Here is a 24425-nt window from a genome sequence, read left to right as displayed (position 1 = left end):
GTCCTTCCAGCCAGAGACAAGAAAATGATTTTTTAGGTATGGAAACTCATTTCCTAAGTTCCTGAGGAATGCAGGCTTTTATCTAGCCACCAGAAATCCTTCTACAGTACAGTCTGAGCTTATTTCTAGACATATGGACTACCTGAGACCCAACAGTATAAATCAAACTCGAGAAAACCATTGCCAAGCCTTGGAGGAACCCAAAGAGACAGCACAACAGACAGTGAATGGAAAAGGGGACTAAAAAGGGAAGGAAAGGAATGACCGCTCCTCGGTGTGGTGGAGGAGGAAGCTTATCGCAGATAAAAGGGAGAGCATAGGGAGAGACAGGGACAACTGGAGAGTCCAGAGCAGACATGACCAGACTGAGCTAGGTCATGTGGGGGAGGTTTGAGGGGAAAGGAGAGAGAAGAGAGAGAACCAGGAGCAGCAGCCAGGAGGCCAAAGGGACAAAATGGTGAGTAACCAAAATGCCTGGATAATATAGGGAAGATCCTCTGGGGGAAAGGCATCCCAGTCCCTGGGCTGGAGGGTTCAGGGTAGGTGGCAGGATATGCCAGCCATGGTCTGTAACTGGGAGAAACTGAGGGATGCTGGGAGGGCCTGGCAGCCACGTTGGCTCTGACATGTTAAATAGGCAGCGGAGGTCCTAGGTCACCTCTGCGCTTCTCATAGAATCTACCTCTTGACTTAGGTCTTTTCCATGTTGCCCTACTAACCCACCTCAACCCATTTGAGGCCTCTTTCCCACTGACTCCACTGGTAGTGTACACCCCCAAAGGCCAGTAAATAATTAGCACACCTGTGAGGAATCCCCTAGGGAGGGGCAGCTCAGGTCCTCCCACTCCTGACCCATTTCAAAGATGATTCCAGCCACCTGCCTTTGCAAAGATGATCAAAAGAACTATCTCTTGATTCAAGTGCCAAGCTTCTCCCTTTCCTCCACTGTGTGCTTCAGAGGGTGAGGAGGGGCAGGCGGACTCATGAAAAAGGCACCAGATGTTGTCCTCTGAAAGCTCACTTTCCTGTAAGTCTTCAAAGATCCCATCCCCTCTGCTGGCAATGGAATGGGTGGCAGCAGCTGGGGGATCCCCGTCATGACCAGGATCATGGGACTCTGACTCACAGCCGCCCAGGCCACCTGACCACAGCAAACAGAGAGGGCCCTGCCAGGGGGTTCCCCAGCCACCGCCTTGTTTACCTCCCTGGCAGGCCTGGGAACTAGGGAGAGAGCCTGAGCTGCTCTAGGCAGCAAGGCATGCTGGCCTGGCCTGGAACCCAGAGCCAGCAGCCTCTAGGCCAACTTCCCCAGGGCCCCATTTCCTGATATTTCTTTCTCCCACCGATGACAAAGCAAAGGAGTTTCTGGTGGCTGCCCACTGGCTCAGATGTCCCGTAGGAAGCTTGGCCTGCTTGAAGCTTTGGTGCTCTCAGGCTCTAGGCTGCTGAGTCATGCTTGACCAGCACCCGCCTTCAGGATACAGCCTCTGCCCAGCTCCAGGCTCCTGGTCCGTCCCCTAATCTACATGCACTACCAGAGGGAACTGCAGGTCAAGGGCCTTTCTGGGGGCTACCAACTTGATGGAGGGGGAAGCCTAATAGGACTGTCCTCCACAGGACCTGGTATGGGTATGGGCCTCCCAGACCCAGGGAAAAAGCAGATCCCTCCCTTGCTGAGCCTTCCTAGCATTTGAGGTTTTTCAGCCCGCACAAACCCAACTCCTAGAGAGGCCTCCGAAGAAGATAGGAATCAGGACATCGGCCCTCGGAAGCTGGTCTAGAGACCCTGTCCCAGGGAGATAGTTTGAGCTCCAGTGCTGCCCAGCAGGTTCTTCTACCATGAGTTTGACTTAGAAGGTCTGTCTATGTCCTGTTGACAGAGCCTTGCAGGGTGACACTCCTCTGTAGCCTGCATCCTTCCCCACAGCTGCGTTCCTGCTAAAAGCTCATTTTATTTTCATTCATTTAATTTGTTTCTGAGAGTAAACTTGCTATGCAAACCTGGACTGGCCTTGAATTAGAATTCCTCCTTACTCAGCTTTCAAGTGCTGGGGTTACAGATGTGTGTCATCATGCCCAGCTAACAGGCCACTTTTGCCACACAAAGCAGCCTCTCCTGGTTTTGGCTTTTGTACTGAGGGGAGAATCTAAGATAGAACACCTACTAGGCACTGAGCTATATCCTTATGCACTAAATCCCTCTGAGGTGTATTCCTACTAAGCTAAATCCCCATGAGCTGTGTCTCTACTAAACTCTATACCCAGCCTTTTTATTTTATTTTATTTTGAGAGGAGGCCTCATATAGCCAAGGCTGGCTTGGAACTCCTGAACCTCTCGCCTCTACTTCCCAAGTGCTAGGACTACTTTCTATTTGGAGACAGTTTGCTCAGGCAGATCTTGAACTTGGTATCCTCCTGCCTCAGCACTTCAAACAGCTGGAATTACAAGCCATGACACAGGACTGGCTAAGGCTCATATTTTGGTTTCTAGCTGGAGTGCAGGTGGTCTGACGTCTTTGGCTATCTATGAGGCCAATAAGGCCTGAGATATGCCCACCTCCACCCCGATTAGAGCCCCAGAGTGTGTGAGTGTGTGTGTGTGTGTGTGTGTGTGTGTGTGTGTGTGTGTGTGTGTGAACAGGTGTGACCATTGATGCTTCAGGAGTCCTGGCTACCCCTCCTACAGGGTGGGTTTGTGGGAAGTCGCTCCAGTGCTTATCCAACACCTCCCAACCTGATCCTTGTTAAATTGGGTCAGGCCTAAGATGGGGGTGATGTGGCTTTATCCAGTTAGGGGCTGGTCATGGTGGCTGTAGGGGTGAGAGGGTCGGAACAGCATCCTTTGGATCAGCTTGTTTGGCCTCCTGACAGAAAGCATCTGAGTCCTCCTCGTTTCTGTGCTGGGATCCCCTCTCAGCTTAGGGACTACACTGCTGAGTCATAGGCAGGCCCAAGCCTGGGACGGCCTAGACTAGGACCCTTACCAGACTTTTCCTAAACAAGTGGAGGCTGAGGCTGGTCTTGTGGGGTCACCCTTATCTTGGAAGGGAGAAGAAGGAGCTGGCAGTAAGGGCGGCCCTCCTATACCTGATAGGGACCCTGTCAAGGGGGCTCGCGTGCGGCTGCCTAACCAGCCGGGAGGGGCGTGACGCAGAGAGGCCCCGCCCCTATGAGGCGGGGCTCCGTTTCCTTTATAAAAGCTGGGCTCGGCGGCGCAGCAGCAGCAGCCGCCCAGCTGTTTCTCCATACCTAGTCTGCGGTTATGGCGTCCCTCACTGTGAAGGCCTATCTTCTGGGCAAGGAGGAGGCGGCCCGCGAGATCCGCCGCTTCAGCTTCTGCTTTAGCCCGGAGCCCGAGGCGGAAGCCGAGGCCGCGGCGGGTCCAGGGCCGTGCGAGAGACTGCTGAGCCGGGTGGCCTCGCTGTTCCCCGCGCTGCGGCCTGGGGGCTTCCAGGCGCACTACCGCGGTGAGGGGCCGGGGCCGCCGGGGTGGGGAAGCCAACATCCTCCGCCACGGTGTGGCAGGTCTGGGCGAGGACGTGGCAGGGCGTCCTCTGCCTCCTCGCGGGACCGGGTGGTCAGGCGGCCGCTCAGGTGACTGCTGACATCCCGCCGGTCGCTTGTTCGCTGTCGCGCCGGGTGGTGGGTTCAGTTAAAGCCCCGGAAGAGCCGGGACGGACAGACGTGGAGGAGGGGTGGAGAGGAGTGACGGGTAAACAAGCGCCGGGGGCGGGGTGGAGCGGTCTGTGGTGGGGGAGGTCGGGGACCCCGGAACTAGCTCAGTCTCTTGCGTTGGAGTGGCTGGAGGCTGCATGGGGTGGAGCCAGAAATTGTTGACAGGAGAGGCGTGGCCAAGGCCCTCCCTATGGGATGATCTTGCGGAGGACTGTTGGTCGGTCGGTCAGTCTTTTTTTTTTTTTTTTTTTTTTTTGAAGTAAAGCCACGTAGCCTGATTGGCCTTGAACTCCCAAGTGGTTTAGGGTGGCCTCACTCAACTTTAATCCTCTTGTCTGTTTCCCAGTACAGGGATCACAGGTGTTTATCACCACTCCTAGCCAGAAAAATATTTCCGTGTATTGAGTTATTATGTAATTCACCCAGTAAAAGTGTATAGAGGTCGGGCATTGGTGGTGCATGCCCTTAATCCCAGCATCCGGGAGTCAGGTACAGGCAGATCTCTGTGAGCTTGAGGCCAGCCTGTTCTACAGAGTGAGTTCTAGGACAGCCTCCAACGCTGCAGAGAAACCGTCTTGAAAAACAAAACAAAGCAAAAAAACATTACTCTTTTGTATTAGCAGAGATGGGTCTCACTGTGTGACCCGGCTGGCCTGTGTCCCTAAATTGTCTTCGGAGTCCTCTGCTTTCTGTTTTACCAGGGATCCAGTCCTGGGCCTCATGCCTGCCTGGCTACACTCTACTAACTGAACCCCCCCCCCCCCCAGGATCCTTGCCTTCTTTTTAACTGAATTGTGTAGCCACTATCATGTTCAATTTAGAATCTCTTGTTTTATAAGTTTTTGTCTATTTATTTATTTTGTTGTTTTTTTTTAAGACAGGGTTTCTCTGTGTTGTTTTGGAGCCTGTCCTGGAACTAGCTCTTGTAGACCAGGCTGGTCTCGAACTCAGAGAGGTCTGCCTGTCTCTGCCTCCTGAGTGTGAGGACTAAAGGTGTGCACCACCACTGCCTGGTGTATAATGGAGTCTTACAATGTAGTTTTGTTCCTTCACTTATTAATATGTCAGAGGCCCATTTGTATTGTTGCTCTCACCAGTTACACCCCCCCCCCCCTCTAGTACAGGGGCCTGAACCCAGGACTTTGCATATGTTAGGCAAAGACTACCCTTCTTTGCTTCATCCCTGGGTGGTACTTAGTTTCTTTTTGTGGATGAAGAATAATCTGTTTGGATATGTCATGTTTAGTTTATCTGGTCTTTCGTTGGTGGGCACTGGACTGTTGGTAACTTTTGAGGTCACCACTCTCATATAATATGGTAGCTATTGCTGGCTGAGTGGTTGCCCACAGGCTTAGCCCAGCCTGCAGATGTGTGTTTTGGCATATATGAGGTGCTTGAAGATTATTTGTACTAACTTATAAACATGCATGCTTGCCTGTAATCCCAGAGGGGTTTGAGAGATGTCTCAATGGTTAAAGCACTTGCTGCTTTTCCAGAGGACCCAAGTTCTGTTCCCAGCACACATACTAGACATCTCACAACCGCTTGTAATTACAGCTCCTAGAGATCAACAACATGTTTTGGCAGGAGGCTGGACCCCCCATACACATGTGTTCAGTCTTCTGTGTGCAACTGTAGCCCAGGACCTAGGTTGGAGCATGTATTCATCCAGTTTGTTTCAGAGTGAATGGCCATATTGCTGCTTGCCCCAGTATGCAGGCTGAGTATAGAGTCTCTGAAATTGTCCCTTTAGCAGTGGGCTCTGTACATTGCAGCAGTGTGTACCCAGCATAGAGGCCTGGATACCTCTGCTGCCTTTATTTTCCTTCTGGTGCTGGGAATGGACTCTAAGACTTGCATGCTAGTGTTTCACTCCTGAGCTATGTCCCTGGCTGGCTCTGATATATTGTCTCTTAATACAGATGAGGATGGGGACTTGGTTGCCTTTTCCAGTGATGAGGAGCTGACAATGGCCATGTCCTATGTGAAAGATGACATCTTCCGCATCTACATTAAAGGTACAGGGCTGCCCTAGCGCACTACCTGAATCCAGGTGCTTCCTATAGATCTTCCCTCTAAAGAAAGGGTCAGGAGTCTGAGTTGTCTAAGACAAGGTTGAGCTCTGTGACCTGGAGTTGAGGCTCCTGCTGTGTGGGTCATTTGTGTTTAACAGATGCAGGGCCTGGGACCTCCTGGCCTCATTAAGAGGTTGCCCTAAGCCACTGAATTCTGGATGGACTTTAATCAGCAGTGACAAGGAAGAGAGAATTTTAGGGGCCTTGCTCTAACAGCTCTTAACTCTCCCTGCAGAGAAGAAGGAGTGCCGGCGGGACCACCGCCCACCATGTGCTCAGGAGGCATCTCGAAGCATGGTGCACCCCAATGTGATTTGTGATGGTTGCAATGGGCCTGTGGTGGGAACTCGCTACAAGTGCAGTGTGTGCCCAGACTACGACCTGTGCAGCGTCTGCGAGGGGAAGGGCCTACACAGGGAGCACAGCAAGCTCATCTTTCCCAACCCCTTTGGCCACCTCTCTGATGTGAGCTGGTTCTTTGCAGTCCTGGGGGCTACAGGGTGATGGGACCTAGAAACCCTTACCCTTCACTGCCCTGTCTTGTTTTCTCCTGCCCAGGGCTTCTCTCATGGCCGCTGGCTTCGGAAGCTGAAACATGGACATTTTGGCTGGCCTGGCTGGGAGATGGGTCCACCGGGGAACTGGAGCCCACGTCCTCCTCGAGCAGGGGATGCTCGCCCTTGCCCTACAGCTGAGTCAGGTAAGGCTGGTATTTGAACTGGCTTTTGGGTGTCCTAAGTAGCCAGCCAATTCAGGTGGGCCTTTGGCCAAGCTGTCCCCATAGCCTAAAGTCCAGCATTGCCCACAGTAGACTGTGCGCTACACATCCCTTTCTTTTCTGTTGTTTTTTTGGGGATATGGGAGACCTTTCACATAATACATACGGGTTCCATCATTCTGCTACACACTATCCTTATCCATGTCATCAGAGCCTCTTTAGAACCTGAAGAGACAATGCATTTCCATTTTACAAGTGAGTAAACAGGTGTCTGAGTGCCTAAAGCCACAAATTCCCCCACAGGGCCCACCCTACCCTGTAAGCTGCCTTTCTGAGGTATGAATAGGTAGCTGGGCCAAAGTTGCTCTTTAAAAGACAAAAACAAAAAACTCCATTGTCACAAAGCCATTTGTGGTGACACATATAATCTCAGGACTCAGCAGGCAGAGGCAGAAGGATCAGGAATTCAAGGCCAACCTTGGCATAAGATCCTGTCTCCAAAACCCGAAAGAACTTACACATTCTGCTTCTTGATTTTCCTTTTTTTCCTTCAGACAGGATCGATGTGGCTCTCGCTAGCTTGGAACTCACTATGTAGCCCAAGATGGCCTTAAACTTGAGATTCTCCTGCCTCAGCCTCTTTGAGTGCTTGGATTGCAGACATGTGCCAGAACAGCCAGCTGGGATATTTGTTTGATTTTGAGTAAACAGCATATCTAGGACAAGGTCAATATTTACATATTAGCTGTACTGAGCCGCTGGCACAGAGGCCAGAGAGGCTCAACCTGTGTTCCACTGGGAAACCAAGGGTGCAGTATGGGAGAGGAGAGAAGCACCAAATGCGGTGAGGGGTCCCAGGACAGTGACTACCTAGATGATGGGGACCTTGGCACAAATGTTCTGTGATAGATGACAGAGTCACAGAAAGGTCATCTTTCTTTTTGTAAAACTCAACAGCTTCTGGTCCATCAGAGGATCCCAGTGTCAATTTCCTGAAGAGCGTGGGGGAGAGTGTGGCAGCTGCCCTCAGCCCTCTAGGTGAGTGAGCTTCCTGGTCATCCTGCAAGACACCCCAGTGACTTGGTGACTCAGTGTGCAAATGGCCTTTGACAGCTTTTTCTGGCATGCTGCAGAGGCTAGGGCAGATATATGCATGACACCAGCAAGGTTTTGTTGTGTAAAATTAACCTTTGCTGAGGACTGGAATGGGTGCCTCAAGGTTGAATTCCTGACTAATTCTTGGTCTTTCCACACAAAATAGAAGGAGCCAGTGGGGAGGGTGCTTTATTAGCGAATGCGCTAGCCTTTGGATAACAACAGCTTGTGTTTTCTGAGCCAAGTGAGTTTTAGACTTGAAAGCAGGCAGTTGATTTCTTTTTCTTTTCCCTTCTTTTCTTTTTTCTTTTTTTTTTTTTTTAAGGCAGGGTTTCATGTTATCCCTGGTTGGCCAAGAATTTTATGTAGCCCAGGCTGGCTTTGAACTTGTAGAATTCCTCCTGCCTTGGCCTGCCAAGTGCTGGGATTTCTTTTCCTTCTCATTTGAGAACCCCAAATCTTTGTGAGAGCAGGGAGGTGCTAGAGGCAAGTGCTCTGGGTCATGCCCGGCTCTGCAGAGGGCAGAGGAAGTTTGCTGGGATGGGGAGCACAGTGTCACCTCTCAGTACTGTGGCCCTATGTACTGTCTTTGGGGCACACTGGTGTGGTTTAGGAAGTGCTTGCCCACATCCTGCTCCTGTGTCTGCAGTGTTGGGAAGTGACCGCAGGAGCCTGTGCAAAGGCCACGACCAGTACTGAAGGAATGCTGATGAGAGGGGTGTCCCAACCCCACCAGCCTCTCCTCCTTTTTTTTATTTGTTTGTTTGTTTGTTGGTTTTTCAAGACAGGGTTTCTCTGTATTGTCTTGGAGGCTGTCCTGGAACTCACTCTGTAGACCAGGCTGGCCTCAAACTCATAGAGATCCGCCTGCCTTTGCCTCCCGAGTGCTGGGATTAAAGGCGTGCACCACCAACGCCCAGCCCTCTCCCCTTCTTATAGCTACTAGGTGTCACCACCACTTGCTGCAAGCAGAGGCCATCTCTGCTCATGCAGTTCCAGGATGCAGCTGTGAGGCAACAGAGACATCCTGGCCTTGCGGTGTAGCTCTGTGGTAGTGTTAAGACTGCAATCCTTTGCACTAAAACCAAGTACAGACAAAGCAGTTTGGTGAGACCACATGGCTTTGGCATTGTAGGAAGAGGCTTTTGAGAGAGCCAGGCTCTCGTTGCCTTCCAAGGAGGTTGAAGTGGCACAGCAGCAATCGGATTGTAGCCAGGAGAAAAAGAGCTCACTTTAGGATATAGTGAGGTTCTGGAAGATTGTAGTTCAGCTGTGAAAGGTTGTCTTCATCCAACAGGTGAGCTTTGAGGGCTGCTGGCAGCTTCTCTGGAAGACATGTCAGTGTATGGTTGTCCTTCAGTGTGGTGGAGACAAGGATTCCCAGCAAAGGTTGCTTTGGAGTGTGTCTGTTAATGTGCGTGTGCAAACTCATGCAGGCATTTGCATTCTTAGTGCCCAAGGTAGGCAGAAGAGAGTGTTGAGACCCTCTGGAGCTGGAGTTATAGGCAGTAGGGGGCTGCCTGATGTGGGTGCTGGGAACCAAACTGGGGTCCTTAGCAAGAGCAGCAATTGCTCTTAACCACTGGAGCATGTCTCCAGTCCTGAGAGTGTTTATTTTGACGTGTAAAAACCTGGTCACTTTGAAAAGCGAGAGTCCTTTTCAGTAGAGAGATGAGAGAGTGGGGACTCAGCAGTCTCATTTCCCAGTCTATCCTTGATCATGGTGATGGTGATGCTTTTGACTTCTGTGGGAGGCTTCCCAAATCCCTCTGGGTCTCACTTGCAATGCTGGTAGCTGGTGTATCAGGACCACTGACTAGAGTCTTTGTCTAGGATAATAGGTATTATTTTGCAGTGCTCAGCGGTTGTCTGGGAGGATAAAGACCTTCGAAGTATGCGGAGTTGCTAAGCAGTAGATTATCTGGAGCTTGACAGGACAGCAAAGTTTCTAGAAAAAAAGACTCTGGGTAGTTTGAGCTCTTGCTTCAACTTTTGTGGAAGTCATGGGAGTTTTCCTTCACTTTTTCTCTGAGGAACTAAGCAGGGGGGATGACTCACATGACTCTAATGGATTGTGTGATAGCAGAGGCCCAGTGGGAAAGGAGTTGGCATAGCCTCTCAGAAGGCAGAGGTTTGGGGTGAGCCAGAGCCAAGGCCTTTTATTGGTAGGTTCTGGGAGAACCAGCCAAGGAAGGCTGCTACTGTGGCACAGTGCTGTGTTTGGCTCAGAGGCTGTGGTCACTGACACCTATGATACAAGGTAGCAGGTCCTTCCTTGTTACTGAGTCCTTGACAAACACAGGCTTTGGGGACAGCAGGCCACAGACCATCAAAATTCTTTCTAAGCCCTTCAGTCTTGGGGTTTCATTATTCCATTGAGAAACCCCCAATTCAACAGCTCTCTGATCCTGTCCTGCACCTGCTTAGAAAACCATGGGGTGTGGATGTTGGGGATGGGGCTCAAGGGACGTTTTGGTTTGCTTGAACCATCTGTGTGTGTGGTTCTGGAGATTGAACACAGAGTTGTGTTCATGGTAGGCATGTACTCTACCCACATGGTAAGGGAGGAAAACCAACTCCTGAACGTTTTCCTCTGACCTCTACACACACATAAATGTAAAAAATAAAAAAGATGAGCCAGGCAGTCGTGACACATGCTTTTAATCCAAGCACTTGGGAGGCAGAGGCAGGCAGATCTCTGAGTTCCAGACCAGCCTGGTCTACAAGAGCTAGTGCCAAGATAGCCTTCTAAGCCACAGAGAAACCCTGTCTTGAAACCTCCCACCCACCCAAAACAAAACACAAATAAATAAAATAAAAAAAGATGAAATGGAGGACAGAGAGAGAGGTGGCTGTACAGGGAACCCTTGTAAGAAGCAAGACCCCTCTGGGCATCATGGCACATGTCTTTGGTACCAGCACTAGGAAAACAGGTAGGCAAAGTTCTCAGTTCGAGGACAGCCTGTTTTACATAGGAAATTCCAGGCTATTAGGAGCTACATAAGACCCAGTGTCAAAAAACAAAACAATCCCCACTGGACCCTCTGTCTTGGTACCATGAAGGGTGAGAGGGAGTGACAGGCCAAGGCATAAGAAAGCAGCTAGAAGACCTTTCCTTTCATAAGAGAGTTAGAGAGCTCCAGGGCCCCACACAGCCAGGTGATGGCCAATACCAGCACTTTCGTGTTCAGTACTTTGAAGTGACTCACTCTGAGAAGCTTCTGCCACGTAAGCTAAGGCACCAGCCTAGACGTGGGCATCAGGAATGAGCAACAGAACAAGGGCCTAGCATTTCAGCCCCACTGGCCTGACAAAGCTGAAGAGCCCTGCTGAGGGGAGGCAGCCGAACACCCTGACAAAGAACACCAGCTCCTGGGACCTGGCTTTCCTAATGCCTGCCTCTGGACATCTGCACATGTGAAGCTGACAACTGTCCTGGTCTTGCAGGCAGCTTCTTGCTAGTGCCTCTAGGATCAGAAGCCACGATGGCTGGCCATTGAGGAAAGCCTCTGCATGTGGGAAAGTGTGCAAGGAAGGAGGATAGAAAGTACTGGGTTTATGAAAAAGCAGGTGCCATAAAAATGTAACAAAGGAAACAATAACAAAGTGCTTAACAGCCGGGTGTTGGTGGCGCATCACGCCTTTAATCCCAGCACTCGGGAGGCAGAGGCAGGCAGATCTCTGTGAGTTCGAGGCCAGCCTGGTCTACAGAGCAAGCTCCAGGACAGCCTCCAAAACAATACAGAGAAACCCTGTCTCGAAAAACAAGAAAAGAAAGAAAAAAGTGCTTAACATTGAGGAAGGGAGCTGGAGGTGGCTTAGTAGTTAACAGCACTGTTGCTTCTGCAGAGGTCAGGTTCAACACCCACGTGGTGGCTCACAGCTGACCTCCATGAGCACCAAGCACACATGTGCAGATACATATATACAAGGAAAACACATGTAAACTAAAATTATATGAAAAAAACTGACAGAGGAAAGGCTTGGGTTCAGAGACTATCTCAATTGAATATAGTCAACCCTTTGGGTGGTCCATCTGTGAGAATTTAGCTGACATTTGCTAGAAAATACTAGGGGGAAATCCCATGTGCATTGACAGCCTAGAGGAGGGCTCTCCAAAATCCAGACCTGATGGGCAACTGAGAGCCGTGAACCACAGAAAATGAAAGACTCTGGAGAAGAAACAAGAAGTTAGCAAACGAAAGGAGAGAGACCCTTGACAATAGAGGACATATAGCCCTGTGCAAAGCAACACTTACATAGCATGCTAGTAGTGTTTTTTGTTTTGTTTTTTAGTCAAAGGTAGCTCGTGAAAGGACAGGGAAAGGGGAGGTAAATACCGACACACTAGGAAATAAACAGATGTGGGTACTGAAAGTCCCTCAGAGGACTCCTGGGAGTGCGAAGGAACTGATAAAGCTGTGAGTGTGCTGTCCTTGGTACATTTTGTTTGCAAGCAGCACAGGTCAACCTGGTGAACCTGCCTGTCCTAATTCCCCCACCAAACATGAGCAGGCTGGTAGACTTTCCACGCTGAACTGCATCTTGGAGTTCATATGTATGATTGTGACACCATGAGACCCTGTGTGTCCTGTCGTCCAGCAATTATGGCTAGGTGTTCTGCCCATGTATAGAGCTGGCCCTCTTGTAGCCTGCTTTCCTACTGGGAGACAAGGTGCCCCCTGGGGACTTTGTGGCTTAGAGGGAGAGAAAGGACCAATGTGATGTGCTTGTTAGCAGGGTTTGAGTTGGAAGGAGGAGCCCAGCTGTGCATTTCTGGCCCATGGGGATTGTCACATGGTCTATCATGCTACATGGTTATGTGGCCCTGGGGCTGAGTTCAGCCTCTTTGTTCTTATGCTAACTGCCAGTGTCCCAATCCATATGCGCTGTTGGGACTGAGTTAAAGCACTTCCTAAGCTCACAGTGCCAACTCACAGACTCACTGATGTCACAGGCAGGGGAGGCCTCTGGACTTGATGGCTTGATTCTTCCTCCTCTAGGCATTGAGGTTGACATTGATGTGGAACATGGAGGGAAGAGAAGCCGCCTGACACCCACCTCCCCAGAAAGTTCCAGCATGGACACAGAAGACAAGTGTAGCACTCAGCCAAGTAGCTGCTCTTCAGAGGTCAACAAAGCTGACGAGGCAGGCGAGGGCACTTCACAGTCCCTGACAGAGCAAATGAAAAAGATCGCTTTGGAGTCAGTGGGACAGCCAGAGGTAGATCTGCTTTCTCCCACTAGCTTTAGCTGGCCTGCTTTGCATCTTGGCTTCAGCCCCAACCATTTTGCAGCCAGAAGGATCCTGTCCTTCCTGTAATGTCTTCCGTCACCAGCCTTCCAACAGAACTCTGCAGAGCTGTAACTCAGTATGAGGCGTTTACCTGACATACATGAGGTCCTGGGTTCAACCCTTAGCATCATGGAAAAACCCTTACAGACATGTCCTTTGCAGGCAGCTCTTTGCCATACTTTGCTGCGAGCAGATAGTGGGGTCCCACTGGCCACTCACTTAGGTCCCTGTGCTCACAGCAGTTGTATTCTAGGAACAGATGGAGTCTGATAACTGCTCAGGAGGAGATGACGACTGGACACATTTGTCTTCCAAAGAAGTGGACCCATCCACAGGTGAACTCCAGTCTCTACAGATGCCGGAATCAGAAGGGCCAAGCTCTCTAGACCCCTCACAGGAAGGGCCCACAGGACTGAAGGAAGCTGCCTTGTACCCACATCTCCCACCAGGCACGTGGTCACCAGAAGTTTCATTTTTCTTTGCTTTCAGAGTATCCTAGCCTGTGTCTGGTTTTGGCAACACAAAAAGAGGTAGCAGGGCCTGGGTTTTTTTTTTTTTTAAAGGCAGTACCTATTTGTGTAGTCCAGGGTAGCTTTGGGATTGTAGGCTTGTCTGTGGCACACTGCCTGGTGGGGCTGTCAGCTGACATCAGAGAAAACTAGAAGATGGTCTGACCTCTTCTGTCTGCATCGAGCAACAGTAACCTAATCTCACTTTAAGACTTTCTAAATCTCAATACCCATATGTTCTGAGAAGGCAGATGTTTCAGGGAAGGCAACACTGAACTCAAACCCTACACACTATTTCCTCAGGGGGTTGCAAATTTTAATGGCAAGCACCACAGTCAAGGCCCCAGTAGAAACCAGGCAGAGAATGTAAAGTGCTGGACAGGAGTGGCTAATCCCGAGTGTACACCCTGCAAAAGAGGCAGCCTACTCCCATGTTCCCAGGGTAACAGTGTTCAGGTAGATAACTTCTCTCTGGGCCAGATTGGGCCTTGGGGCTTCCAATCTTACTTTCTGTGTATGAGAGCAGGGGGGCAGCAAACTGGTATGTGAGAGTGTAGGAAGGGGCTTTATCATGAGTTCAAGACCCTCCTGGCTACACAGTGAGACCTACCTGTGCATCTCCATGGCAGTTTGCTTATCTCACACTTGCAAGGCTCTGGACTGGAGTCGGAGTAGGGCAAGGGATCTGGAGAACTGGTTCATCCAATAAACAGGTGTGGCAACTGTGTCTGTAGTCCCAGGACGTAGAAGGCAGACAAAATCCCTTTACAAGCTGGCTAGCTAGACAAGCTGAAGTTGGCAAGCTGTGAGATCACATGGGGAACAATAGAAGAAGACTCCTACTTCAGCTCTGGGCTGCCACACGTTCACACATACATGTACACCTACACAGGAACACATACACGATACATATGCTAGACAGAGGGTGGGGAGTCAGAGGCAGTTGGATTCACATTTCATTATCTAGAAAGGGCTTTTATTTGGGTTGGTTTTGAGATGGTGTCCCAATGTTGCCCAGGATGTCCCTGAATGATCTTCCTGCCTCCACTCTTGAGTGTTAGGACTACAGGCTTGAGCCACCACATCTGGCGATAAAACTTAATTGGAAAATAACTACACTCATTTGTTTACATACCTTCTGGCTGTTTATGCTACAATGGCAGAGTGGCTGTTTGGCCCTTTAGCTGGCCTCTGAGGGTTCCTGTGAGGCCTAAACAGGGCGGTCTTCCTGGCAGGCAGGACTTGCTATGTTTGGAGTGCTGCAGGGTGCCTGACTTTCCTGTCTGATTTGGCAGAGGCTGATCCCCGGCTGATCGAGTCACTCTCTCAGATGCTGTCCATGGGCTTCTCTGACGAAGGTGGCTGGCTCACCAGGCTCCTACAGACCAAGAATTACGACATCGGAGCTGCACTGGACACAATCCAGTATTCAAAGCACCCTCCGCCATTGTGACAGGGCTGTGCCCAGCCCTGTGACCTGCCACCCCTTTTGTCTCGTAGTTGCATCAAGTAGAGCAGCAGGGCCGCTATAAGGCCAGTTTCTTGGCATTCTTCCAGAATCTGCAGGTGGGCGTGTGTGAAGCCTTTAAGGGCAGTAGGAAAGTGGCATGCGGGGAGAGTTCTAAGAGTGTACATGCTGACACCTGAGAACAGAACCAGATCCTTGTGGTTGAGCTTCCTCTGCTTCCCCTAAGCCTGGCCTTTGCCAGGAGCTGCAGAGGCACACTGCACTTGCTCTTACGCCAGCACTGCACCAGCATCCAGATTCTCGCCTGGTGATCTCCTGTGTTTTCTTTGTTAAAAGTGATTAATACACTGACAGTTATGTTAAGCGGGGGCTGTCCACAGTAAGTCAAAGGTGGCCAGCAATTGGGGGCCCATGGCTCCTGGGGGATGGAGAACTCGTGAAGCCTCTGAAGGGTCTCCCCATATACTGCCTCCCTCACACTTTAGTTTCCATTCCAATGTTAATGCTTTTAAATCAAACCCATGTAGCTTCCTCTGTAATTAAGTGGCATATGCACTTTAACCAACCCTGTGATCCTTACTATTGTTGAACAAGAGAAATCTGTTTGACAGGCATGTTTATTGTCGGGTTATTTGTTCTAAAGCACCTCCACTGTGGCATGGAGACACATTACACACGAGTCAAAGTGAAGGCTACAGGTCATCCTCAAAGTCCTCCCCAGTTGTAAAGAGGTTGTGCAGTTGCATCGATGGGGCCTTCTGTGCCCCTTGAGCCAAGGACCTACCATCTGCCTGAGGAGTCCCCGTGGCCCATGGCTGCTCTGGGGTCTTCCTGCCAGGCCTCTCTGGCTGGGGTGTGGTGGTGTGACTGGTTTGAGGATGTTGGACAGTGTCAGGGGCCCTACTGAAGTGGCCCTCCCCTGGAGTCTTGGCCTCAAGGGTCCCTTGCTCAGCTTGTGCTGGGTCAGCTAGCCGGGCACCCTGCAGACGTCTTGATGGGCTCCCATTCACATGTGGACTGTTTCCAGGTGACAGGAGAAACCGTGCCCATTTAGAAGATTGGGCCTCAACCTCCAGGACAGGATTTGGTAGTTTCCACCTAGGAAAACCAAGCTCCCTGATGTGGGTTGCAGCTCCGAGGGCAGAGCTGCCACCTTGTTGCTCTGTCCCTAACAGGCTAGTGGAGTCCTGAAAAAAAAAAAAACAAAAAACAGAGAAAGGGTTCTGTTCAGCTTGGCAGCACCGTCAGCACCAACCCTTCTGCTTTCAGTAAACTGTTGGCCAATCCCTGCAGGCTAGGGACATGCTGTTACTGTGAGGTCTAACAAGTCCGTTTCTAAATGCCCCCACTTTACCCTGATGTGATAAATCCCATGACCACATTTCTCCCATAAAGGAGACACCCTGGGTGAGCCATCTCCTGGGACACTTTGGGACACGTCAGCAGTCCCCATGAAGAGGTGTGAGCAGGGAGGGGCCTGGACACTACCACCTAGAAAGATGCAGTTTATCAAGCCTGCTCAGTCCCAGCTAGGCTGGAACAGCTCTTCAAAGCTGGGCTGAGGGTCAGGAGCCCAGGTGGCTGCACCGAGGTCTCTGGGAGGTGAGGAAGTGCTGAGCCTGCTTCTTCCAGCTCAGAAAGCAAGTTTACAAAGAACTTGACAGCAACTCTGGATCTTTGCTTCCTGCCTGCCCAGATAATGCTAATGAGAGAGTTACCCTGATTGCTGACCTTGGCTTTACCACTGACCTTGCTGTGAACTCGCTGAGATTTCAAAAGTTTTAGTTCCTCTAAAAAAACAATAGACTGGTGAAATTGAACACAGTGTTTGGTCTATGGTGTGGTCCATGGTAAAGGCTCTGTAACTCACTACCATGATTCTGGATCAATGGGACTCATACCTACTGAGATCACTAAGTAGTTCAAGAAACATCAAAAAATTGAATTCCGGGTTGGGTGGTGGTGGCACATACTTTTAATCCCAGCACTTGAAAGGCAGGGCAGGTGGATCTCTGTGAGTTCAAGGCTAGCCTGGTCTACAGAGCAAGTTCTAGGACAGCCAGGGCTACACAGAGAAGCCCTGCCTGTTGGCTTTGTGCTGTGTTCTTCATGCAGTCTGAGGCTGAGCTGGGCAGTCCTTAGCTAACCACTTAGGGGCAGAGGAGGTGGAAGATCAAGAACCCTCCCTCATTTCTAGGGCTTCTATAGCAGTAAAAACAAGATCTGTATTCAGCCATGCTGAATGTGAGCACCACCACACACTAAAGTGAGCAGGGCACTGGTACAGCATTCCTGGATGGACACCTAGGGAAACTTCTGCTGTGATAACCAGGTTAACAAAGCTCCACTCCACAGGATGAAGACAGTCTTGCCTCAAACCTTATTGGCCAGCCTTAGCTGGGTCTCATGATGCTTTCTTGGCTGTGAATTAATCTCATGGGATGATGATCATGATGATGTCTTGCTGTAAATCAGAATGGCCTTGAATTCCTGCTCTTCTAAGTGATAGGATTATGGCTGTGTACCACCTGGTTCAGGAGTTGGCCTTTTTTTGGGGGAGGAAACAGGGCTTCTATGGATCCTGGAACTTCCATGTAAACTAGGATAGCTTTGAACTCTGTCTCCAGAGTGTTGAGATTAAAGGCTGCCACCAGGTCTAGCCTCAGGACATACTTTAAGCAGAAAAGACAAGGATCTCATGCTGGAAGCCGGGCTTTTTAGTATATAAATCTTTTTTTGTTTGCTTGTTTGTTTTTCCCAGACAGGGTTTCTCTGTATTGTTTTATAGGCTGTCCTGGAACTCGCTCTGTAGACCAGACTGGCCTCGAACTCACAGAGATTCGCCTGCCTCTGCCTCCCGAGTGCTGGGATTAAAGGCGTGTGCCACCACCGCCCGGCCAGTATATAAATCTTATAACTGTGAAGAAATATGTTATCTGAGCCTTGTACCTGCAGACTCAGCTGCTCACAAGGCACAGGGAAGAGTATGACCTGGGCCCAGAAGTTGGAGGCCACCCTAGGCAATGTGCCAAGGCTGTGTGGAACAGAACCAAACAAATTCTTTGGGGCTGGAGTGTAGCTTAGCAGTAACGTTCATGCCACAAGGCCCTGGCCTAAAGCCATAACACTGCACGTATGTGTCTACATGTATGCGCAGACATGCACACAATCATATATAGTCTCTATGGTCACTGACCTGGCATTCAAAGTTGTCCTCAACACTGTCCAAGTCCTGGATATGCAGACTTCGTGGAGGCTGCCCTGTGCTCTGATTCCATTTCCTGGAGGGAGGGAAGTGCTATCATTAAGTTCTCTCATCCAATGGTCCTCACAGAGAGCAACAGAAATCTCCTGGCCTGACATAGGGAGGAATCTACATCCTTTACAGGTTCCTACACCACCTCCAGGAACAGCCTGGCCAGGCCTCTTCTCTGGTTTGTAGTTGTTACAATATTCTTACTTGACATTGTAATTTATGCCCTTTGAGAGCCACACTCTTGAGCCTAAGGAGTTTCTCTGGAAAATCACTGAGACTCATGAAGATCTGGAGAACCTCATGTAAAAAAACACCAGGCCCACTGATTACTTTGGCCATACTTCCACAGCTGGCCTTGAACTCATGGCACTCCTTAGGACTGAGTTATAGGCATCCAGGGTGGCCTAGCTAGCCTCCTGTTCCCTCTCCAGGCAGCATGGCTGCTGCCCACTTGCCCACCCACTGAAGTACAACATGGGAGTCTCACTTAGTGACTTCTAGGAGCTGCTCACCAACCCTCCCCCTCCAGCAGTCAGTGTGGGCATGGGGATGGCTAGATGAGACCCGCTTGGCACCTCTTCCTGGTTCGGGCTGGACTGCCGGGCAGACCTGGCCACTCAGCACTGGCTGAGGGCTGTGTCCTAAGAGCTGCTCTTCCTCTGTCCATCTCCTGGTCCTCAGAGCCCTTGTCCATATACTTCAGCCAGCGGGACTCCAGGGGCTCAGACAGTGCCTAAGTGTCAGAACAAAGGACAAGGCCCACAGTTTGAGAGCAGCCCAAGTTCAGCCCATGACCCTTGGGTCAAAGTTCTTAGGATCCATGCTTCTTCCTCATCACCAGTAAGGACTTTTAGTAGAGCACAATGGAGACTGAGACTCTAGAGCTGAGGTCTCAACCTTCTAACGCTGCAACCCCACAACACAGTTCCTCGTGTAGTGATCCCCAACCATAAAGTTATTTTGTTGCTACTTCATAACTCATTTCTCTGCTGCCGTCTCATCAAGCGTCTGTCTGCTCAGCTCATTGGAACACTCCTTCTGTTTTATGGACTGAATTACTCCTGATTCTACACCAGCAAATAAAGCTGACTGAGATCTTTAAATGTCTTCCAGTTTTTTTTTTTGTTTGTTTGTTTTTTGGTTTTTTCGAGACAGGGTTTCTCTGTGGCTTTGGAGGCTGTCCTGGAACTAGCTCTTGTAGACCAGGCTGGCCTCGAACTCACAGAGATCCACCTGCCTCTGCCTCCCGAGTGCTGGGATTAAAGGCGTGTGCCACCAACGCCTGGCTTAAATGTCTTCCAGTTTTGTCCTTTGGCAATACTTGAGTGGAACCCGTGAAGAGCAGCCCAGGGACCCTGGGGGACACATGCCATTGGCTTACCTGCTGACTCCGGTTCTCAGCCTGCCCAGGGCCTGCATTTTCCTCTTCACTTGTAGCTCTGTCCACAGACCTTATGGGAAGATGGCAAATATGACCCTTGGAAACCACCAGGAAGATGCAGGATAGGGAAGGTGGAAGCGAGTGGGCACAAGGACCTGGCAAGGCCAGGATTATCCCAGGCATCACAGGCTGCCTCATGTGAGCAGTCACTTCTCAGCAGCTCAGGAGGTAACTGAGGGCTGGACAGCCAGGTAAAACATCTAAGAACAGTACTGAAGATAAACCAACCATGTCTACCTACCTCAGATAGTGCCTGCATTCTCTTTAGAGAGCCCCAAATTCCACTGTAACTGGGTACCCCAACTGGCCACCTCCTCAGCCTAAAGAAGCCAGTAATTCTCATGGGGGCCATAAGGACGAAATGATACCATATGTAGAAAACACCTACCTACTATAGGATCCACCCAAGAGTTTGGGCTGGCTAGATGGCTCAGTGGGTGTGGTGCTTTGAATGAAAATGTCCCCACAGGGCCGGGCGTTGGTGGCGCACGCCTTTAATCCCAGCACTCGGGAGGCAGAGGCAGGCGGATCTCTGTGAGTTCGAGACCAGCCTGGTCTATAAGAGCTAGTTCCAGAACAGCCTCCAAAGCCACAGAGAAACCCTGTCTCGAAAAACCAAAAAAAAAAAAAAAAAAAAAGAAAAAGAAAAAGAAAAAGAAAATGTCCCCACAGGCTCATAGGGAATGGCACTACTAAGCCATGTTGCCTTGTTGGAGTAGGTATGGTCTTGTTGGAAGAACTGAGTCACTGTGGGTGGGCTTTGAGGTTTCAGATGCTCGAGCTAGGTCAGTGTTACTCTCTCTTCCTGCCTCCTTCGGATCTGGATGTAGAATTCTCAGTTATCGCTCCAGCACCACGTCTGCCTGCATGCTGCCATGCTTCCTGCCATGATGATAGACTAAACCTCTGACTGTAAGCCAGCCCCAATTAAATGTTTTCTTCTATAAGAGTTGCCACGGGCTGGAAGGTGTTGGCACACGCCTTTAATCCCAGCACTCTGGAGGCAGAAGCAAGCAGATCTCTGTGAATTAGAGCCCCAGTTGGTAGGTTTTGTTTTGTTTTGCTTTTTTAGGCAGGATCCTATTATATACTCCTGGCTGGCCTGGAACTCTCTAGACCAAGCTAGCCTGAAACCAACAGATATCCACCTTGGGCAAATTTTTAAAAGAAACTTCACATAAACATAAATAAGTGTAATAAAAACTCTCTACTTCTATTGGAGAGGTGGTTTAATGGTGAAAAGAGCATTGTTGCTCTTGCAAAGGTCTTGGATTCAGTTCCCAGCAGCCACATGGTATCTCACAACCATCTATGACTCCAGTTCCAGGGGATCTGCTACTTTCTGAGCTCCACAGCTACTAGGCACACACGCAGTGTACATATATACAAGCAGGGAAATAGTCATACATATAAAATAAATCTAAAACATAGCCCTTTTCTTTTTTAATTTTTAAAATTAACCTATTGGGATGTAATATTCATGTTTAGTAAATCTAGGTGAGTTTTTATCGCCCTATGGTTCTTTTTTTCTTGAGACAGGGTTTCTCTAGCTTTGGAACCTGTCCTGGAACATGATCTGTACAACCAGGCTAGGACTAAAGGCGTGCGCCACCACTGCCTGGCTGTCATGTACTATTTAAACTCAGGGAGAAGCTGGCTCTGGAGGTTATGCTTGGCTCAATGTCCTCTGGGTCTGGAGATGGCTCAGTGGATTAGGAGCATATCTCTCTTCCAAGACACCTGAGTTCAGTTCTTGCTCCCTCACTGGATGGCACTGTCAGCAAGGGTCTGACACCAGTCCCTGTCCAGACCAGCCCCTCCCCCTCCTTAGCCCCTGATTTAGTGATGTCCTCTTGTTATCAGTTATCTTACTTGGAAGGAAGCCTCACCTAAGGGGACTCTTTAATCTACCTGGGACTATCTTAATTGGAAACACAGCTAAATCCATTAAAGGAGATTCCATAGTCAATTTCTACTACAGTTTTAAAAGCTAGCCATTTGCCTACTGATGTAACTAACAAAAAACCATCCACGATGAGAATGGGGCAGCCTAGAGTTTTATGTCATAACTAAAACTACACATTTTCTGTCCTTTGTCTTGTCTGTTAACTGGTAAGGTTACCACAAGGAAAATGGAGAAATTAGGAGGTTTTGCTGTCTATCCCCTCTTCCCAGTTTGGTCAGGTTGTAAGCTGTAATAAACGCAGTTTCCTTTATTAACTTTCTGGTCTCTTCAGTGTTGCTTTTAGGATGTGGCAGGAATAAACCTGAGAACCTGACCATGGCCCCAGCTTGTCTGGCCACAGAAGTAGTTTGATGTGTGTTTTTCAGGACAATAAGCATTATAGTACATCTTGAAACCAGAGTGGAGAAGATTTCCAAATTCACTCTTTAAAATTTATTTTGTTGATTTGAGGTCCTTTGCATTTCTATGCAAATTTTAGGGAAAAACAACCCACAGATTTTTCAGTGTTAGGAATGAAGAATGCCTCCTACATGGTAGGCAAGGGTTCTACCATTGAACTACATCCCCAGAGCTGACACTGTAATTCTTTGATTTTTATTTAAAAAAATTTTTTTTTGGTTAGGTGGTGGTGGTGGTAGCAAACATTCCTTTAATCCAGGCAGGTGAATCTCTGTGAGTTTAAGGCCAGTCTGGTTTACAAAGCAAGTTCCAGGACAGCCAGGACTGTTACACAGAGAAACCCAGTCTCAGAAAACCAAAATAAATGACTAGATAAATGGGATGTTTACATTTATCTGTTTGCCCATGTGCGCACAACGCCAGCCATGAGAGAAACAGGGCAATCCAGGGCAACTTTCAGGGGTTGCATTCTCCCTTCCCCATGTGGCCCCAGGTTAAAACTTGGGTTGTTGGGTGCCTTTACCCACTGAGCCACCTCACTGGCACTTGGTTTTAAAAATCATTTTTCCATTGGGCAGTGGTGGCAAACGCCTTTAATCCCAGTTTTGGAGAAGCAAAGGTAGGTGGATCTCTGTGAGCTCCAGGCTAGCCTGGTCTACAAATTGAGCTCCAGAACAGCCAGGGGAACACAGAGAAACCCTGTCTTGAATACCTCCCCACCCAAAACCATTTTTCCAAGTGTTCACTGAATTCATATAGAAAACAAATTTGTCTGCTGATCATGGCTCATGTGATACTGCTGAACTAGCTAGGTCTGGTAGTCTTGTACAATTTCCCACAAACAAAATCTTGCTGTTTGTAGACCGAACAATGGTTTTACATTTAGGGTTTACTGTGTTGCCTAAGAACATTAATTCTGAATTGTAAAATGCTCTGTTCTTTTTTTTTTTTTTTTTTTTTGGTTTTTCAAGACAGGGTTTCTCTGTGGCTTTGGAGGCTGTTCTGGAACTTGCTCTTGTAGACCAGGCTGTCTCGAACTCACAGAGATCTACCTTCTGGGATTAAAGACATGCGCCACCATCACTTGGCTAAATGCTCTGTTCTTATCATTTCACATACTGCTTCTTTCTCTCTCTCTCTCTCTCTCTCTCTCTCTCTCTCTCTCTCTCTCTCTCTCCCCCCCGGACTGAATTTACAGCTTTCTCCCATGTTACACATGACCACTGAATTATGACCTCTACCCCACTAATTCTCTTTGGCTGAATTTAATTTTTTGTGACACTATGATCTTGGGTTTTTGACTTTGGCTCTTTGGCTCATATTCCTGTAATGTAGAGGCAAGCTGGGCAGTGGTGGCACACACCTTTAATCCCAGCATTCGGGAGGAAGAGGCAGGCAGATCTCTATGAGTTTGAGGTCAGTCTGGTCTACAGAGTGAGTTTCAGGACAGCCTCCATAGCTATTGAGAAACCATGTCTCAAAACAAAACAAAACAAAACAAAACAACAACAACAAAACAAAACCAAAAACCAACCAACCAAACAAAAAAAAAAAAAGTAGAGACAAAAAGCTAAAAAGGAAGCAGAATCCCTGCACTTCAACAGTCAGGCCCCAATCTCACTGCTAGTGACCTATGCTGTCCAATGAAGAGATCGGGGTCTAACCCTGAATGGTACCAAAGAAGGAGGACCATATGCTCTGTTCCACATGGGTACAGCTGCTCCTAGTGCACCCATCAGACTTTCTGATTCAACAGACATATAGGTCAGCAGGCTTTCATTTCTCCATGACTGCCTCTCATGACAGATCTGTGGCCAAGTTTTAGGTTGGAGTACTCCTGTGAGGTAGGTTGAGCTTTACCAACTAGACACTCTAACTCCAGAATAGTGGGTGGCTACAAAGTGAGCCCCAGTTTTGTTTTCTTGAGTGTGTAGGGGTGCTTTGTAGGGTGCCCCAGCATAGTGCACAGGACTCTATAGGGATGAGTGTGGTAGGATCCATGATGTCTCACATTCCCTCTAGCATCCCTGGGACCTATACTCTGTAAGCTGCTTCCTCTACTGTGGAACCCTTGTTTTCCTCTCCTCTGGCATGGAGGCTCTTTTCTGCTGGTGCCTATAACCCTTGTGTAATCTCTGCTACCCAACACTCCTGGTATAGTGGTGGGGCCTTGAGAACTGCCAGATGCTCACTTGTTTTTGTAGAAGCCTCTTATGAAAACTCTGGTTGTGCCAGGCATTGGTGGTGCATGCCTTTAATCTGAGCACTTGGGAGGCAGAGGCCAGCCTGGTCTATAGAGTGAGTTCCAGGACAGGCTCCAAAACAATACAGAGAAACCCTGGTCTCGAAAAACAAAAAGAACCAAGAAAAAAACAAAACAAAACAAAAAATCTCTGGTTGCTATGTGTTTGGGATATAAGCAGGTAAGATAGAAAACCTTCTGGAAAAAGCCAAGCACCCCAAGTAGTCATATCTATCCACACACCCAATAAATACACCGTCCTTTCCCTTATGGGGGTTGTCATGG

At 49.2% G+C, this 24425-nt stretch overlaps 2 protein-coding genes across 4 annotated transcripts in view; one reads left to right on the top strand and one right to left on the bottom strand.

The window, feature by feature from the left end:
* The first annotated feature begins 3209 nt into the window (after nucleotides 1–3209).
* Sqstm1 (sequestosome 1) lies at nucleotides 3210–15450 on the top strand. Of its 3 annotated transcripts, XM_005071858.4 has the most exons (8): nucleotides 3212–3467; nucleotides 5598–5693; nucleotides 5986–6215; nucleotides 6309–6450; nucleotides 7426–7506; nucleotides 12567–12787; nucleotides 13113–13308; nucleotides 14664–15450. In XM_005071858.4, the coding sequence occupies exons 1-8, from the start codon at nucleotides 3263–3265 to the stop codon at nucleotides 14819–14821; spliced, it is 1329 nt and encodes a 442-aa protein (XP_005071915.1). In that variant the 5' UTR covers nucleotides 3212–3262; the 3' UTR covers nucleotides 14822–15450. The 3 variants fall into 3 exon arrangements, with proteins under 3 accessions (XP_012970227.1, XP_005071915.1, XP_021083916.1); XM_021228257.2 differs by lacking the exon at nucleotides 7426–7506; XM_013114773.3 differs by lacking the exons at nucleotides 12567–12787; nucleotides 13113–13308 and having other exon boundaries at nucleotides 3210–3467.
* The window catches only part of Mrnip (MRN complex interacting protein), a 24218-nt gene continuing 15228 nt past the window's right edge, over nucleotides 15436–24425 (bottom strand). Inside the window, exons 4-7 of the mRNA XM_040748523.1 lie at nucleotides 19474–19543; nucleotides 18668–18825; nucleotides 18033–18117; nucleotides 15436–16023 (exon numbers count right to left, since the gene is read on the bottom strand). Of these exons, the coding sequence (XP_040604457.1) occupies nucleotides 15529–16023; nucleotides 18033–18117; nucleotides 18668–18825; nucleotides 19474–19543 (808 nt within the window). The 3' untranslated portion in view covers nucleotides 15436–15528. The remainder of the gene's footprint in view (nucleotides 16024–18032; nucleotides 18118–18667; nucleotides 18826–19473; nucleotides 19544–24425) is intronic.

This window comes from Mesocricetus auratus, unplaced genomic scaffold (genome assembly GCF_017639785.1).
Source record: "Mesocricetus auratus isolate SY011 unplaced genomic scaffold, BCM_Maur_2.0 Super-Scaffold_100007, whole genome shotgun sequence".
In the NCBI taxonomy this organism is placed as follows: domain Eukaryota; kingdom Metazoa; phylum Chordata; class Mammalia; order Rodentia; family Cricetidae; genus Mesocricetus; species Mesocricetus auratus.
The sequence above is the reverse complement of the archived record's forward strand: the minus strand, read 5'-3'. Positions and strand labels throughout refer to the sequence as shown.